At 38.4% G+C, this 15,603-nt stretch overlaps 1 protein-coding gene across 3 annotated transcripts in view; it reads right to left on the bottom strand.

Annotated features, from left to right (window-relative positions):
- Positions 1-15,603, bottom strand: part of LOC129353719 (protein kinase C beta type-like) — a 189,418-nt gene that overhangs the window by 106,824 nt on the left and 66,991 nt on the right. For 2 of the 3 annotated variants that reach the window (XM_055023070.1, XM_055023071.1), the window contains one exon: positions 1,613-5,546. The exons of the other annotated variant lie outside the window; for it this stretch is intronic. In XM_055023070.1, the coding sequence (XP_054879045.1) occupies positions 5,394-5,546 (153 nt within the window). In that variant the 3' untranslated portion in view covers positions 1,613-5,393. Of the gene's footprint in view, positions 1-1,612; positions 5,547-15,603 lie in introns of those variants that run through there. 3 annotated transcript variants of the gene reach the window in all.

The following is a 15,603-nucleotide window of genomic DNA, read 5'->3' as shown; positions in this document are numbered from 1 at the left end:
ATAGCATGTGATGATTGGCTGCGTAGCCAAAGTGAACCGTACCGTATCATTGGCTGGATTCCTGTCACTCACTGAGTTCCATTGCAAAGTCGTACAAAAAAATGTTATTGGTCCATAGTCAAAGCTGATGTCTGAGCTCAATGTCCAGTTTACCTTGGACTTTATTTTATGCGCTACATAGATTTTCTTGTGCGCTGAGATTATGCGAGCAGTGCGCGATTGTGCAGGCGCAGCTTAGAGGGAACATTTGTTGGTAGCACAGTTGCCTTGCAGCAAGAAGGTCCTGGGTTTGATTCCCAGTCCAGGATCTTTCTTCATGGAGTTTCCATGTGTTCTCTGTGTTCATGGTGGGTTCTCTCCAGGTACTCCAGCTTCCCTTCTCCAAATTCTCCTTAGGTGTGGATATGTGTGCATGGTTGTTTGTCCTGTCTGTCTCTGTGATGAACTGGTGACCTGTCCAGGGTGACCCTGCCTCTCGACCGTTGACAGCTGAACATAGACAGCAGCACCTTTCTGTACCCCAAAGGGTGTAAGAATATGGAAGAAGAAGTAATCGCCTGCATACTAGCTGTGGTTAATTAGCTGCTCTACCGATAATCTGTCAGAAAGTTGATGTGTGGGTTGCCTTCATTTTGTGTTAACTGAACGGAAACACACCGAACTGCGCAGAACAGGTACATGTTAAGGTTGTCAAAGTCAAGCTACAAGCTACTTTCCACTTTCTTTACACACTTTTTTGTTGACTTGTGTAATGTGATTCCATTGGACCATGTTATCTGTCTTGACATTGATAACGTGGTCAGGGAGGTGATGCTTGATTGCATCACCTCCCTGATATTCCCTGCAAAGCGATGGTGCATGTGACGTTCTGTTCCACAGTAAGTCATGTGATGTTCAATTCATTAATATAGATCATTGAGAGAACTTGTTTTACAAATCAATTTTAGAAAGCAGTTGTGCACTGGCTGTTAATGTTTGAACAAAATGCACAGCTGCTGTTGATTTACTGTCCGCACAAAAATGCAGACACATAAAGGAAAAAATGTGTATGAAATAGTTTGAATCAGCCTGGTTTCCTTCAGTAACAACTTGATTCATAAATGCCGTTTTAAACAAAACAAGGCGATTGTGAGCAGAGACCTGCTGTCAGAGATCAACAGATAGTTTGACTTTGACATACAAAACAAGGTTGAATGAAAACAAACTGGTGTTAATATGGGATTGTATGCAAGGATACTGAGATAAACACTGTCAGCTGTGTAGCTGAACTGCTGTACTGTTATTCATGATTTGCTAGAACAGATCAAATGTACCACGTTGTTTCTAATATGTATTCCCCTTTTATGGCTCCAGATTAAGAACTGTAATCACTTTGGTAGGAAAAACGCTGAGAACTATTACATAAGTTTGATTCTGGGCCAAACTTGTGTTTCAGACTACAGCAGGAAAGATGATAACTGCTTAAAGCTGCTGATTATATCAGAGAAAGTCTTTTTTTAGAAATGGACACAATGTGTAAGCCAGGTGACCATCAATTTTTTTAATGTGTGGTTTGATTATTAGGTCATGAATCTGCAAACAGATGTGAAGCAAAAAGACAAAATTACAGAACTGATTGTATGATAATATTTTAATGTCTTTTGTATCTGTCTCTTCAGCTAAAGATGATGCATGCATCATATCTATTATGTCCTTTTATTCTCTCAGGGTTTCTTCTTTTCCTTTTGACCTTCTTTCTTTTGCATAGTAAGTCTCTTCTTATTTCCAAATATTGACTTGATCATTTCATTACCTTAAAATAAAGATGTGATTCTGGTACAGAAGTAGGAAAAAAGAATTTATAACAATAAAGTGCAAATTCTAAAGCCAGAAAGTGGAAAAGATAAAAAGTGGAAGACAAATATGAATAACTCTGAAACTGTGTGGGGGAAAAAATGCAAAGTGGCTGGACTGTGAGGAATAGTAGAGAATTGTATTATTACAAGAAAAACACACCTACCTCTAATTCCTCGCTCATATTGACACATACACTGAAACACAAGTCTTACAGAAGTATACATCAAGTTCTTAAGTTTTTCTCCTGAAATTTCATCATCTCCCAGGAGTTTTTGAAGCAGTGGACTTTTCAGCATTTTGGGGAGGAAATGAAAGCAGAATTCACATGTGAAGTTTCAAGAACTGACATTCAGGACACAAGGTTTTCTCCTCCATGTTGTCAAAAAACAAAAACACACTGAACAAAAACATAAACACCACATGTCAACTATTGTTTCCATGTGGAGTTAACTGTCAATGAGCATTTGCTGACTTTTATTGTGCAAAAGCAATATTTCTTTTATGTGTGAATAATTTTTAGTCCAATTGGCTGTCGGTGAGCATTACTCAGCGAGTTGTTTTTTTTTTACTCAGTTCATGGGTGGGACATGTCCACTGCATGATCAGATAAAATGAGCAACAACTGGACAACCATTGGACTGGTCAATAAAAGGCCACCCCAAAATGTCAAACTTTGTCACAACTAATAATTCCTCAGATGTCGCAAGTTATGCAGAAGGTGCCATTGGCATGTTGGATGCAGGGATGTCCACCAGAGCAGTAGCTGCACGGCTCAATGTCCATTATGGGACCATAGGCCGTTTAAGAGTTGGTTTCCAACAGACTGACATTACTGCAAATCGACCTCATCCTCATCTGCCACATGTGACCACTCCAGCACAAGATCCCCACATCCGACTCGTCTATCTGCAGGATCGGCTACGACCAGCGACACACACGACTAATGAAACTATTGGTCTGCACAATAGACATGTCAGACTGCATACGGGAAGCCAACTTGGTCAAAATCGAATTCTTCATTCATTCTGTCATGTTCAAAGGACTGTCAATCTGCTACAAATAGACATACCATGATGTTATTAATGCTGATATGAAGATCAGTAATTACTGAAAATATATTTTGAGTTTCTCTATATATTGCATAACTGTTACGTCCACAAAGGGCACAACATATTTGAGGACATGTAGGCAAAACTGAGGATTCAAAAAGTAATTTTGTTTCAAAACTCTCTTGACCATTTCTTTTGGTTCTGCTTCTTTTGATTTTCCTGTGGAAGAAAAAAGAGAATTGAATCCTCAGTTCCCCATGTCCCAAAGGAAAAAGAAACCAAAAATTCCAAAGTATGAACAGAAAGTTGGACCTGATAAGGCGATCAAAAAGAACAAAACGGTACAGCAGGGGGCCAACCCTTTACAGGCCCGTCGAAGCCCCTGCAAGTACCAGACTACCGAAACATGGAATCTACTGCAAAGAAGTAAATCGAAAACAGGACAATCGGTCCCACCAGGCCAAACTCACAATGAACAAAAACCAGCAGACAAACAAAGAGCGAATAAAAAAATACCACATGGCAGGCTGGAGACGTCAGGTACGAGTAGAGATATGCTCACCACGTCAGATCGCATTCTCAGTGGTGATTGGTGGTGGTCATCGCCCTTCACCTGACGCAACCCAGCCTATTTATAGGCGGTCCAACAGCCACAAATTAACGAGACAAATTACAAGAAAGGAATTATCCAAACTCCAAAGTATTAAACAAAAGAAAAAAATATTCAACTAAAATTAATACAAATAATCTAGGGAAAAAAGGCACATAACAATAACCCAAATGTTCATAAAATATTTGACATGGGGCATTAGTATTTTTGTTCAGTGTAAAAATCTTTAACTACAGTACCAACAAATATGGCATGCATAGAGGAGCTCCACCACATGAACTGTAACGACCTACACAGCACCAACCCACTGCAAAGCAAACAGTCATGAGACTATGTGAGAAAGATAATAGGTTTTTCTTTTTTTGCATCAATTTGGAAGACAAGGCATGCTTAAGACTAAGTACAGGACTATCTTAGACATGAGGTTATAAATCCCAGATCTGAATCTTGCACCCCTCTGAACTCCTGTCAGTTCTGACATGTTGCCATGTTTGACTTATTGATTATAAAATATTCATGACCTCACTCTCGCTAGCATAGGAGAAGGAAATCAAGTAAACATACACACTATTCATGATCAACATAGCGCAAAGGTACATGTTGGCTGTAAATGGTGAGTCATGTGAACGTTATCTACTGCTGCTGTTTCCTGGAGATGTGAACATCACCACTCTGGTAGAAGGTCATTTGTGGGATTCTTCTGTTTGAAGAAAATTCTCATAATCACTCCCAGTAAAAATATAAGTGTTTAAATGACATGGTGTCAATTTGTCTTCCTGGCATGCAATTAGGTTAGTGGCAAAATATGCAGTACTGTGCAAAAGACTTGAATCATCCATCATTCCTTCATCATTTGTTTTTCAGGAAACTATGGAATATAGTCTGAAGAAACGGTTCTGTTTATTATTTGAAGATGTGTTGAAGTTTTCTTTGGACTTTGGCATCTCATTCCTCTCAGTTTTACTCCAGTATGCAGAAATTTTCTTTGTCATTATAGTCATCACTTATGCATAAAAATACTTAGACACTGAAAGAGTGACTGAACTAAAACATGCTGAAAGAGTTTTTGTGGGGCTACAAGAACAACTGGTTGACCTTGAAAAATCAAAGCAAATTAGTCAAATGAAGTTGATAATATACAATTTAACAAGTGAAAAAGCTGCATGCATGTCAACAGACCAGTGCTTAAAACTAGCGAGCAGCATGTTTTCCTTTATTAAAACATGATATCTGCGGGAGGATAAGATCTTTTACCCATTTGCTAAGCCAGACAAAAACAGCATTTCTCAGCACAGAGAATCATCGAGAAAATTTGGAGAAAACCTCCTGCTAACTCTGGTACAGATGAGGGTTGCAAATTTGAATGAACAAATCAGTTGAAAGGTTTTTATGACTTTGATAATAACACACTGCAGTTGCTACTACAAAATTGTCTTTGTTTCTTCTGTTTTAGAAGCTGAACTGCATCCCTTTAAGCAAAGCTCCACATAGGAAGCATTTATGTTGAAGCTGTTGTTTGACCTAATGTTTTAGTCCAAATCTTTTTCTAACATCTAGTGAACCTTTGGTAATGGTGCTTTAAACCAGTATTTGCTATATAAAATGCAGTGAATCGAAGACATCTGACTAACTTGGCCAACATTTATTTCATGAAGTAATCTTGTCAAGAAGATGTCATGCTCAGATAAAAGGAGTAAAAAAAAAGCAGTGAATGTCCAAAGAAAAGCTTTTAGAGCCCTTCAGAAAGAGGGGAGAGTTTTTACTGAGGTTATAAGATTCCAAGGCAATTTGGCAGAAATAGTGTAAATGATATGGAATTGTTGAAAACTTTTGCACAGTACTAGAGCTGAGCTGTTTGGATTATTTTTTCTGTGCCTCATCTAACCACCGGGATGTCCTCAGACTTGTACAACGAATTCAGGATTGGTGTAGGAGAAGCCTTGGAACTCATTCTGGTCCAGGTTCATGATGAAGAGTTTGTCTGTCGGTGTCAGCTCCACCGCCATCTTGGTGAACTCCTTGTCAAAGTTGCCAACATCGCTGCGAGATTTCTGCCACAGAAAATTGAAATCAGTTAGAGATATGAAACTCTGCAACATTAGAGTGACAGTAGTCATCAGTAAAAGCATAATTCAGAAAAAGTGAAAGTAATCTGACAAAAAGTGGCAATAACAGTTGAAAAAAGCACATAGAAGAATAAAGAAGAAGGGACACACTTTTAGCACATTGAGACAGACAGACAGACGAGCTCTACAGGAGTTCTAGAGCTACAACAATCAAAGGTTATGAAAAAAAGCTTTTATGCTCAAACTTGACAGCTATTAAAAACATAAAATCTTTCAGTCATGCTTCTCATGTTATCTTTTCATTGTGAATGTTTGTTGTAAGCCTGATCTCACGCTGCCCAGATTAGCGCTAAAAATCAATAAATAGGAACTAAACAGTTGAATCAAAGCTGAAATAAATGAAACATGAAAACAAAATAATAAAAAACAATAATAAAAAAAATGACTCAAGCATCACGCACATGTTCTGAATTTTATTTTTATTCGAGTTAGAATTTAAAAATATTTCATAACAAATGTAACATCTGGTTCTCCTTTCAAGTCAAAAGGGTTGGCAAAGTTCTTACATATCAGAATAGTTTTATGGAAGCAAATCATTGCTTATTTAATCTAACTTGATGAAAGGTAAAAGTGGACAAAACCATAAGTTTGAGGATTAACATAATTACATGTCACATTAAGTAATTTATTTTCCCCAGTATGCAGTCAGTACAGTTATTGCTAAATGTTTCAGTCATGTAAATGTGCTTCCTTGACTTTGTTGCTACAAAGAGTTTAGTGAGCTTAAAAATGATTTGTTTCTTGTTTTTTTATGATTGTGAAGTTAATGTGTTAACTTAAGTTCAAGAGCAGTTCCACACCCAAACCACACCTCTAATTTTATACTGTGCTTACCCACTCATCTCACCCTCCCTAACCCTTTGCTTCTTTCATTTCACCCCTCTTCATTCATAACCAGGCTTTGCTTCTGTCATAGAATGGTGGTGGTGAGATGGTGAGGCAGCACGCTGGAGACCCAGATAGGTGAATGGTGAGTAATTTAATGAAAATAGTCCACAAAAACACAGTCAACAGAGTCCGCGGCCAGGCAGCACGGCTGAGCGGAAGCCAGGGCTCAACGCCGGTAGCAACTGGTCATACAGGCGGCTGACAAAAACAAAGGACAACGACAATTGACAATCAACGACAAGGACCCGACGAGGAACAAAGGACACAGGAGGGACTAAATACACTGAGGGTAATCAGGGGAACGAGACACACCTGGGAACAATCAAGGGGAAGACAGGACAACGAGGAGACTCAGGACACAGAAACTTGGAATTAAACACAGAACCTGACAGCTTCTTTTTGCTGCAGATTTTGTCTGGGGGTCCCATGCTGTCTTCACCTCCCAAACTCTCCCAATAACTGAATCACAATCATTCATCCCTTCATCAATAAATCTTTAAACCTATTTCTTTGTGGTGTGGTCCTTGCTGGTCAGAGAGTGGGGCTACTTCATGTGGTAATGTAATTAACAGATTCATTGCTATAACAGAGAGGCAGAGTATTGAAAACTTGTGTCTTCTTGTGCTACTAATGGTTGCCTCTAATAAAGAGTTCAGCTACCTTCACTTTGTCTCAAAATCATGTCACAGTTTAGAAAAGCACTGATAAGAATTTTGTACGTCAATCAATCAGTCCAATTTTCTTTGTATTGCGTCTTTCAGCAACAAGGCATTTCAATGTGCTTTACACCATAAAACACAAAAATACAAAGTCAACACACAGTCAACAACATTATATTTTGCGCAGGAAATTATTGATTAATGTTTCATGATTATGTTCAAATACAACTCTAAGCAGTACAACTCTAAGCAGTTTTTAGCCTAGATTTAAAGGAACTTCACTGTTTTGCAGTTTTCTGGAAGTCTTTTCCAGATTTGTGATGCATAGAAGCTGATCGCTGCTTCTCCATGTTTGGTTCTGGTTCTGCTTGTTGCACAGCAGAACCAGAACCAGAACCAGAGGGGTTCTGGAAGGTTTATTGATGTATTGTGGTGCTGAACCGTTCAGTGATTTATAAACTAACAACAGTATTTTAAAATCTATTCTTTGAGCTACAGGGAGCCAGTGGAGGGACTTTAAAACTGCTGTTATGTCTCTATCTTCCTGGTTTTAGTGAGAACAGGAGCAGCAGCTTCTGGATCAGCTGCAGCTGGAGGATTGATTTGTTGGACAGACCTGTGAAGACACTGTTACAATAATCAATGAGACTAAAGATAAACGCATGAATGAGTTTCTCCAGATCTGGCTGAGACATTAGTCCTCTAATCCTGGAGATGTTCTTCAGGTGATAGAAGGCCGACTTTGTAATCGTCTTTATGTGGCTCGCAAGGTTCAAGTCCGAGTCCATCACTACTCCCAGGTTTCAGGCCTGATCGATAGTTTTTAGTGGGTTTTTTTTTAATGAAGTTTTTATTAAGGAACAACATAGAAAATATACATCTCGTCCATTCACATAAGATGATATTGACCTGTACACGATCATCTATTCAGTTTGTTATATTAATCAATACAGTTAACCCCTTCTTGTGATTGTCCATCTCCAGTATTTAGTGTTCCCTTTTTTTTCCCCCTCCTCGTCACTCCTCTCAAAGGAAGAGAGGAGGAAGAGAAAAACAAGTCAGTATCAACACTAGAATAACTTTTCCGACCCTTAAAACCAAGGGTTCAACAGAGTAGCTAAGGAACAATGGGTGTCACCACAATCTCATTAGCTTCAGATCTGGTATTCATAAAAGTCCACCATGGGGTCCAACACTTTTCAAATTTGTCTTGCTCCAGTTTCAATGCAAATGTCAATTCCTCCATCTTGCAAATGTCTTGAATGATGCTTGTCCAGTCTTCTAATGTGGGTATTTTGTCCGTCATCCATTTCCGAGTAATTGCTTTTTTACTGGCAATTAGTAATATATTGAAAATATATGTTTTACAGAATCCCTTTACACAATCTGGACGTTTGCCTAAAGCATAATCTCAAAGTTTAGTGTAAGATTGGCTCCAATAACAGTCTCCACATTTTGTTTAATTGTCCTCCAGTAAGAAGACAACTTAGGACAGCTCCATAGAATATGAAAGTGGTCTGCTTGTTCCGATCCACATAACCTCCAGCATGTTTTATCTGCATTTCTGTCCCTTTGAGCTGGTGTTTTAAAGAAGCGTGTAACCGTTTTCCAAGCAAATTCTCTATATGTTAGTGAAGATGTACATCTCCAGCAGTTATTCAAAATATCTAACCAGTCTTCAATGTGAATTTGGTGGTTCCCTTCCTTGTTCCATCTCTCCTTAATATATAGCGTGTCCCCTCCCTCCAGATTTTGTAGCTCATCATACATTTTGGATATTAATTTAGTAGTGGAAGTTGATTGATATGATTTCGAAAGATATTTAATATTCCAACAAATGCTCTGCTTGGATCTTCTGTATTTGTTTTGTCTAAATAATGCCGGATTTGTAGATAACGGAAAGAGTCCCTGTTATCAATGTCATATTTTTGCCTAATGTCTTGAAAGGTCCTCAGACAGCCTTTATGATACAAATCATTGTATTTTACTAAACCCTTGTTAATCCATCTTTTAAAGGTATTATCTATTTTATTTGGGGTAAAACCTTGGTCATATGCTATCCATCTGATTGGTAAACAGGACTCTGTTGTCTTTTACTAGCTTTGACCAGGTCTTAAGTGCTGTTTCAGAACAGGGATTAAGTTCCTTAAAGTTTTTTATTAAGTCAATATTCCCAATTGCTGCCTGCAAAGGGACACCGCTATTTGAGCATTCAATCTCCTTCCATCTTGCTTTGTAGGAGGGGTCACAGATCTCCACCAAAGGGTTTATTTGGGCTGCTTTGTAGTAGTTGCTCATGTTTGGAAGAGAGAGGCCTCCTTTACTTTTACTCAGCTGTAAAGTTTTAAATCTGGTTCTTGGTTGTTTCCCTTGCCAAATAAATCTTGAAATCAGTTTGTCAGTTTCTTGGAACATAGATTTGTCTGGTTCTGCTGATATTGTCTGAAAAAAGTAAAGTAGTTTTGGCAGCACCATCATTTTGATAGCTTCTACTCTTTGCGTGAGGCCCAGGTAGGGCAGCAGGCTCCATCTGGATATATCATTTTTTATTTTGGTCATTAATGGATCATAGTTTGCCGAGACAATATTCTTTGGGTCTTTGGGAATGGTCACTCCTAAGTAAACCATTGAGTCCATGTTCCAATTTATTTTAAAATATTCCTTATCAATATTGCTGGGTGAATATTTGAAAGTTAAAACTTGAGATTTATGGGAATTCAGTTTGTACCCTGAAAATTTTCCATATTCCAACAAGACTTTATTTAATTCTGGGAGAGATTCCTGGGGTCTTGCCAGGTAGATTAAGATATCATCCGCGAAGAGCGCTAATTTTTGTTCATTGTGGTTGATTTTTATGCCATGTATTTTAGTATTTTTTCTAATCCATTGTGCTAAAGGTTCTAGGTTTTAGTTTTAATAATTGAAGCTGTGCATTGACTCTAGAGCTATAACTCTTTTATCTATAACTGTAGCTCTATAGCTCTAGATCTATAGCTGTAGCTCTATAGCTCTAGATCTATAGCTGTAGCTCTATAGCTCTAGATCTATAACTCTAGATCTATAGCTCTAGATCTATAGCTGTAGCTCTATAGCTCTAGATCTATAGCTCTAGATCTATAGCTGTAGCTCTATAGCTCTAGATCTATAGCTCTAGATCTATAGCTGTAGCTCTATAGTTCTAGATCTATAGCTGTAGCTCTATAGCTCTAGATCTATAGCTCTAGATCGTTCCTCTTTAGGTCCAAAAATAATGACTTCAGTTTTGTTTCTGTTCAGCTGGAGAAAGTTTTGGCACATCCACACATTTATCTGTTCTAAACATTTATTCAGTGATTGGATGGGGTCAAAGGTCATCGGGTGACATCGTAATGTAGAGCTGTGTGTCATCTGCATAGTTATGGTAGCTGATATTATTTCCTGTTATAACCTGAGCTTGTGAGAGCAGGTAGATACTGAATATGAGGGCTGATCTGAATGACTGAGTAAGAGAGTGATTTCCAACAAGTCTCAATTCAAGGAGTCTAGTTGCAGAAGAGGGCTTTACCAATCATGTTGCCACACCAATGCAGAGCTTACTCACCCACGACAGCCACTTGGTGAGTGTGAGGAAAGTGATGAGTTTTGGAAATCTGCCTAATAATAGCAAAGTAATTTGTTCTCTCCAAGAAAAAAATTAAGCACAGGTTTGCATTTTGCAGGAAGTTGGGATACTTTCTATGATAACTCCCACTCCTACGGAATATGTGGAATAGTTTATCTGGAGAAATAAAGATGAGAGCTGTCAACCCAGCTGTAAAGAATCCTGGTGTGGTTCATGTAAGGGGGAGAGGATGTATTTTCCAGCATGATAGAGCAGTGTTTATGAGATAGAAGAAATAAAGTGTTTCAAAGATTAGAACAATAAACTTTTAGGGCTGTGGCCACAAAGCTTCCAAATATTCTATTCCATTGCATGTCACTACTGTCACTAAACAGGGAACAACAGGTTTCTGTCAATGAAGCTTTGACTCTAACGCTGATATGCAGCATGACAAAGGCAATAATAGAAATGATGAAGAAGAAATATTAACATAAATATTGACTCTTTGCCCAAATATGATTCATGACATGATAGCCTTTGAGACTTATTAGATGTTAAGCCATATTGCTGTGGATTTCATTTAAACTCAATCAGTTCCATAATAAATACTGCATTTATAGAAAGAATAGGAGGAATAAAGGCTATGAGTTTATTGGCTATGTGAGCGATTTGCTATTTTAGAGCTGTGAGTTTGAAGTCAACTGCTAATACCATTAGATAAGAGATAAGTTATAGTTTTGTCAAATTAAGTGATTTTGTCCACATTTCTGCTAATTTAAGAGTCATGGCAACGCTGGACGTCTGCACTGTGGGAAACAATCAGAAACAAAATTAAAAACATCCTGCCAATAATCTTAGAAAAACATTTAAAAGATGGAAAATAGCCACCCACACCACATCTACAGCACAGATGCAGAAAGACTGAGCACAAACTTCAAAAGCCAAAGAGAGGAAATGTTCCAGCACAGAGCGGGACGAAGATCGATACCAAACGACAGACTGAGAGGATTTCACAGCAACCCTGAGCAAGACACACGCTCCACATGAACCACACACAACACTTTAATGTCCTACCTCCTCCTTCTGCCTCATCACAGCAGCTCCAGCTGAAATGATGGGGAGCTCAAATGTTTTCACCTTTTTCAGCTCTTTGCTGAGCATACAAGCAATGTGATATACAGAAATAAAACGTTTTGTACTGCATTTGTAGCACAAAATGGAAAAAAAATGACATTGAGAAAAAGTTCAGCTTTTTCTTCCCCACCCATTTCCAAAAGTGAAACTCAGATTTATTACACAGAAAACGATGTCATTGTAAGCCATAATCATTTGAATTTGAATGACTATGGCTGACAGATAACCAGAAGTCTTTGTTTCAGGAATGTATTTGATGACTGGTTCCTGCTCATGGCGACGCATCGGGAGACCAGTGACTGACTTGAAGCTTGTTTTGTTGGTGTGGGACAGAGTGAAATTTTGACCCCAGATAAATTTTGAAATCGCCGTCACGCCCACAAATATCGCCCTATTAATGTCAAAGTCGGTCATGACATCGATGCGCATGCCTGCTCCGGTAAAATATTTTTGAAATTTTGCTAGGGCTTACAATTTTCTGTCAAGGTGCTTCAGAGCGAAATCATGGGACAGGATTTCCACTCGCTCAGCCAGAATGACTTTGTGTAGCAAGGCAGAGCATTAGCATTAGCCTTTTACCTTAAATAAGGTATTAGCTATTTCTCTTGCATATTAGCCATGTTTAGTATATTGAATGGTTCGAGTCCATGTTAGTTAACATGCTTGTGACTCTCCAGATGCTATTGCTTGCATTGCATCTTTCCCTAGCATTGATGCTAATGTTAACCGATTTGGAACCGGGCTCCGGTTAAATTTCTTCAGGAATTGTCTAGTTTTAATATTCTAACTTTGTGAGATGTTGAATTTTGGATTTCATTTACTCCAAATCATAATCAATAAAACTACTAGAAACAAGACTTGAAATATTTCACTGTGTCCTGAATCTATATCACTGTCTGAAATGAGCAACAAAAATGTCAACCTTTTCACAATATTCATAATTTATTATGCCCCATACACAGAATACATTATGTGCTAAAATAGTAGTTTAAGTCTTTGTGACTAACAAATATTTCTAAAACGTCCATCCAGTGTCTAAAAATGTTTATTTTGGGTTTTATTCAGTTTTTAATATGATTATGTGTCCAGCACAATTTACAAAAAGAGGCTTTTTTTTCTCTGACTAAAAATGTTAAGAGATGAAACAAAAATATTTTTAAAGTTATAAATTATCTTATGAAACGTGCAGTACTAAAACAAACTGAAATATTTTCTGACTAATAATAATCCACTTCAAGTGGCCCCTAGGGGGCCCCTAGGGGAGTCGTGGAGACAAGGCTGAGGGTGGGTTATGTTACCTTCTTTCTTTCCCTCACTCACTACGTGCCATTTAATAAATGTTTTTGACAAGCATTCAGTCTTTTTTTTTATGGCAAGCTAAATATCTGCAACAGTTTAAATGATCACAATTTAAAAAATCCCCAGATTCAAAAATCCAGAATTCTTTAGTTAAGAGCCATCAGTAATGTATAACGGCCAAACAAAGGGATATAAACGTTGTTTAATCTTGTTTGAAAAAAAAAAAAAAATAAAGTCAGGTGCAAAAAAAACAAACAAGTTAGCACAGCTAGCATGCCTGATGGTCAAATAAAAAAACTATCCAATCCAAGCCTGCACCATTGCTACTTGATCCTTACATTCAACAGGCTGCTTTCTTGTTTGAAGTTGGCAAACAACAAATATGCTACAATATGGGGTGAGACAATCTAACATGGTGAATATCCTCCATTTTAGGTTGGAGTAGTTCCAACATTCTTCAGACCGGATCAATCTTATCACACCACACATGGCAGGATTATTGCATAAGATTTTCATAAAGAATTGTCCTGATAATCGGTGTGTTCTAAGATTGTTGGAAATGGGAAATCAGGACAAAAAAAAAAAAAATACTGTCATATGAAGTAGGGTCAAGTAGAAGGATTTTTGGTGTTTATTGACATTTACTCCTCACCCATAAGGTTTCTTCAGTTCGGAACATTGTTGGAAATAACGATTATAAATTCTGGTAACACTTTACTTGACGGGTTGTGAATAAGACCGTCATGACACCATCATAAACATGACATAACACCTGTTATGAACATGGGTAAGTCTTTATGTTATTAAAGCTAAAGCTTGATGTCATGACAGTCTTATTCACAACCCATCAAAAAAGTGTTACATAAATTGTAGTCCAATGTTTCTCACTTCTGGTCCTCAGGGAGCCCAGCCCTGCAGGTTTGAAATGTTTTCCATCTACTACGAAATGAGTGAATAACAGGCTTCTGCACCACTTGATGACATGCAGAGGAGGTCATGCAATAATTTCAATCTAGTGTTCTAGACTAGAAATGCAAAAAGATTGCATGCCAGCTCCTCAGGGACCAAAATTGAGAAACACTATTCTAGGAAGAACAATCATAATATGACCAACACACGAGTCACTGGCCCCATCATCTGCTGACATCCATGTTTTAGTCATCATTGCTTTAGGATGGTTTTTTTTGGACAAGTATTGCTCTGTTGTAACATTGCTTCTTGGCAATAAATATTTCTCCTTTTCTCAAGTCTGTTTCTATACCCCTTAAATGGTCTGTATTGTTAAGGAAAATACATTTGTTGGTTAGGCACCAATGTTAAAACTCACTAAATCTTGCTTGGAGTCACTTATTAGTATAGATAATTGGGGAAAGAAGAAATAATGGAAATGTGGTCATTTTAATCAAACGAGGCCTCCTCAGTGCACAGGAGAACAATGTACACACAAAACACAAGCATCTTCAAGGAAAGGAGGATGAGAAAGATGGATATATTCTTTAACAGGTTCAGCTGAGGTACCTGTTGCCGTAATATCCCACATCATGACAATATTTCACATCATATCAAGAGCCCTTGCAATTTGCTTTTTGTTGTGGAGTACAACAAAAAGCACCTACACCTACTTCAACAAACCCACTGTCATCTGGACAAAGCAGGCAGCACTATGAGGATCACGTTTTTGATTTCTTTTGTGAATTTAACACAATTCAGTCTGACCTGCTGTGTGAGAAACTCCAGAAGACACAGGTGGAGGCCTCAACAATCACCTGGATCTATGACTACCTCACAAACAGACCACAGTTTATGAGACTGAAGGACGTTGTGTCTAACCAGGTGGTCAGCATCACAAGAGCATCACAAGAGCACCTGTACTCTCACCATTCCTTTTCACTCTGTACACTTTCAGACTTCCAGCACAAGTCTGACTTGTCATCTACAGAAATACTCAGATGACTCTGCAGTTGTCAGGTGTATCAGAGATGGACAAGAGGCTGAGTACAGAGAGCTGGTGGACCGTTCTGTGTCATGGTGTGGGAACAATCATCTCATCTTAATTGTGAACAGAAGAAAGGAGATGATTGTTAATTTCAGGAGGAAAAGGGTTTGATTGGATCCTGTGTTCATCATCAGAGAAGAAGTGAAAGTGGTTGAGGAATATATATACCTCCGTGTTCATCTGGACAAGAGACTGGACTGGAGAATCAACAGTCCACTCTGTCCCGTGTTCAAGAAGGGACAGAGCAGACTGGACTTCTTGAGGAAGCTAAGATCCTTCAAGTTCTGCAGCCAGATGCTGCAGATCTTCTGTACGTCTGTTGTTGAGAGTGTCGTCTCTTCATCGATCAGCATCAGAGCCAGGGACCTAAAAAGGCTCAACAGTCTGATAAAGAAGGCTGGTTCTGCTCTGGGGACGACTGTGGAA

The sequence above is a fragment of the Poeciliopsis prolifica genome, unplaced genomic scaffold (genome assembly GCF_027474105.1).
Source record: "Poeciliopsis prolifica strain line A6 unplaced genomic scaffold, Auburn_PproV2 SCAFFOLD095, whole genome shotgun sequence".
Lineage (NCBI taxonomy): Eukaryota > Metazoa > Chordata > Actinopteri > Cyprinodontiformes > Poeciliidae > Poeciliopsis > Poeciliopsis prolifica.
Note: the sequence above shows the minus strand (reverse complement) of the source record. Positions and strands in the feature narration are given on the sequence as shown.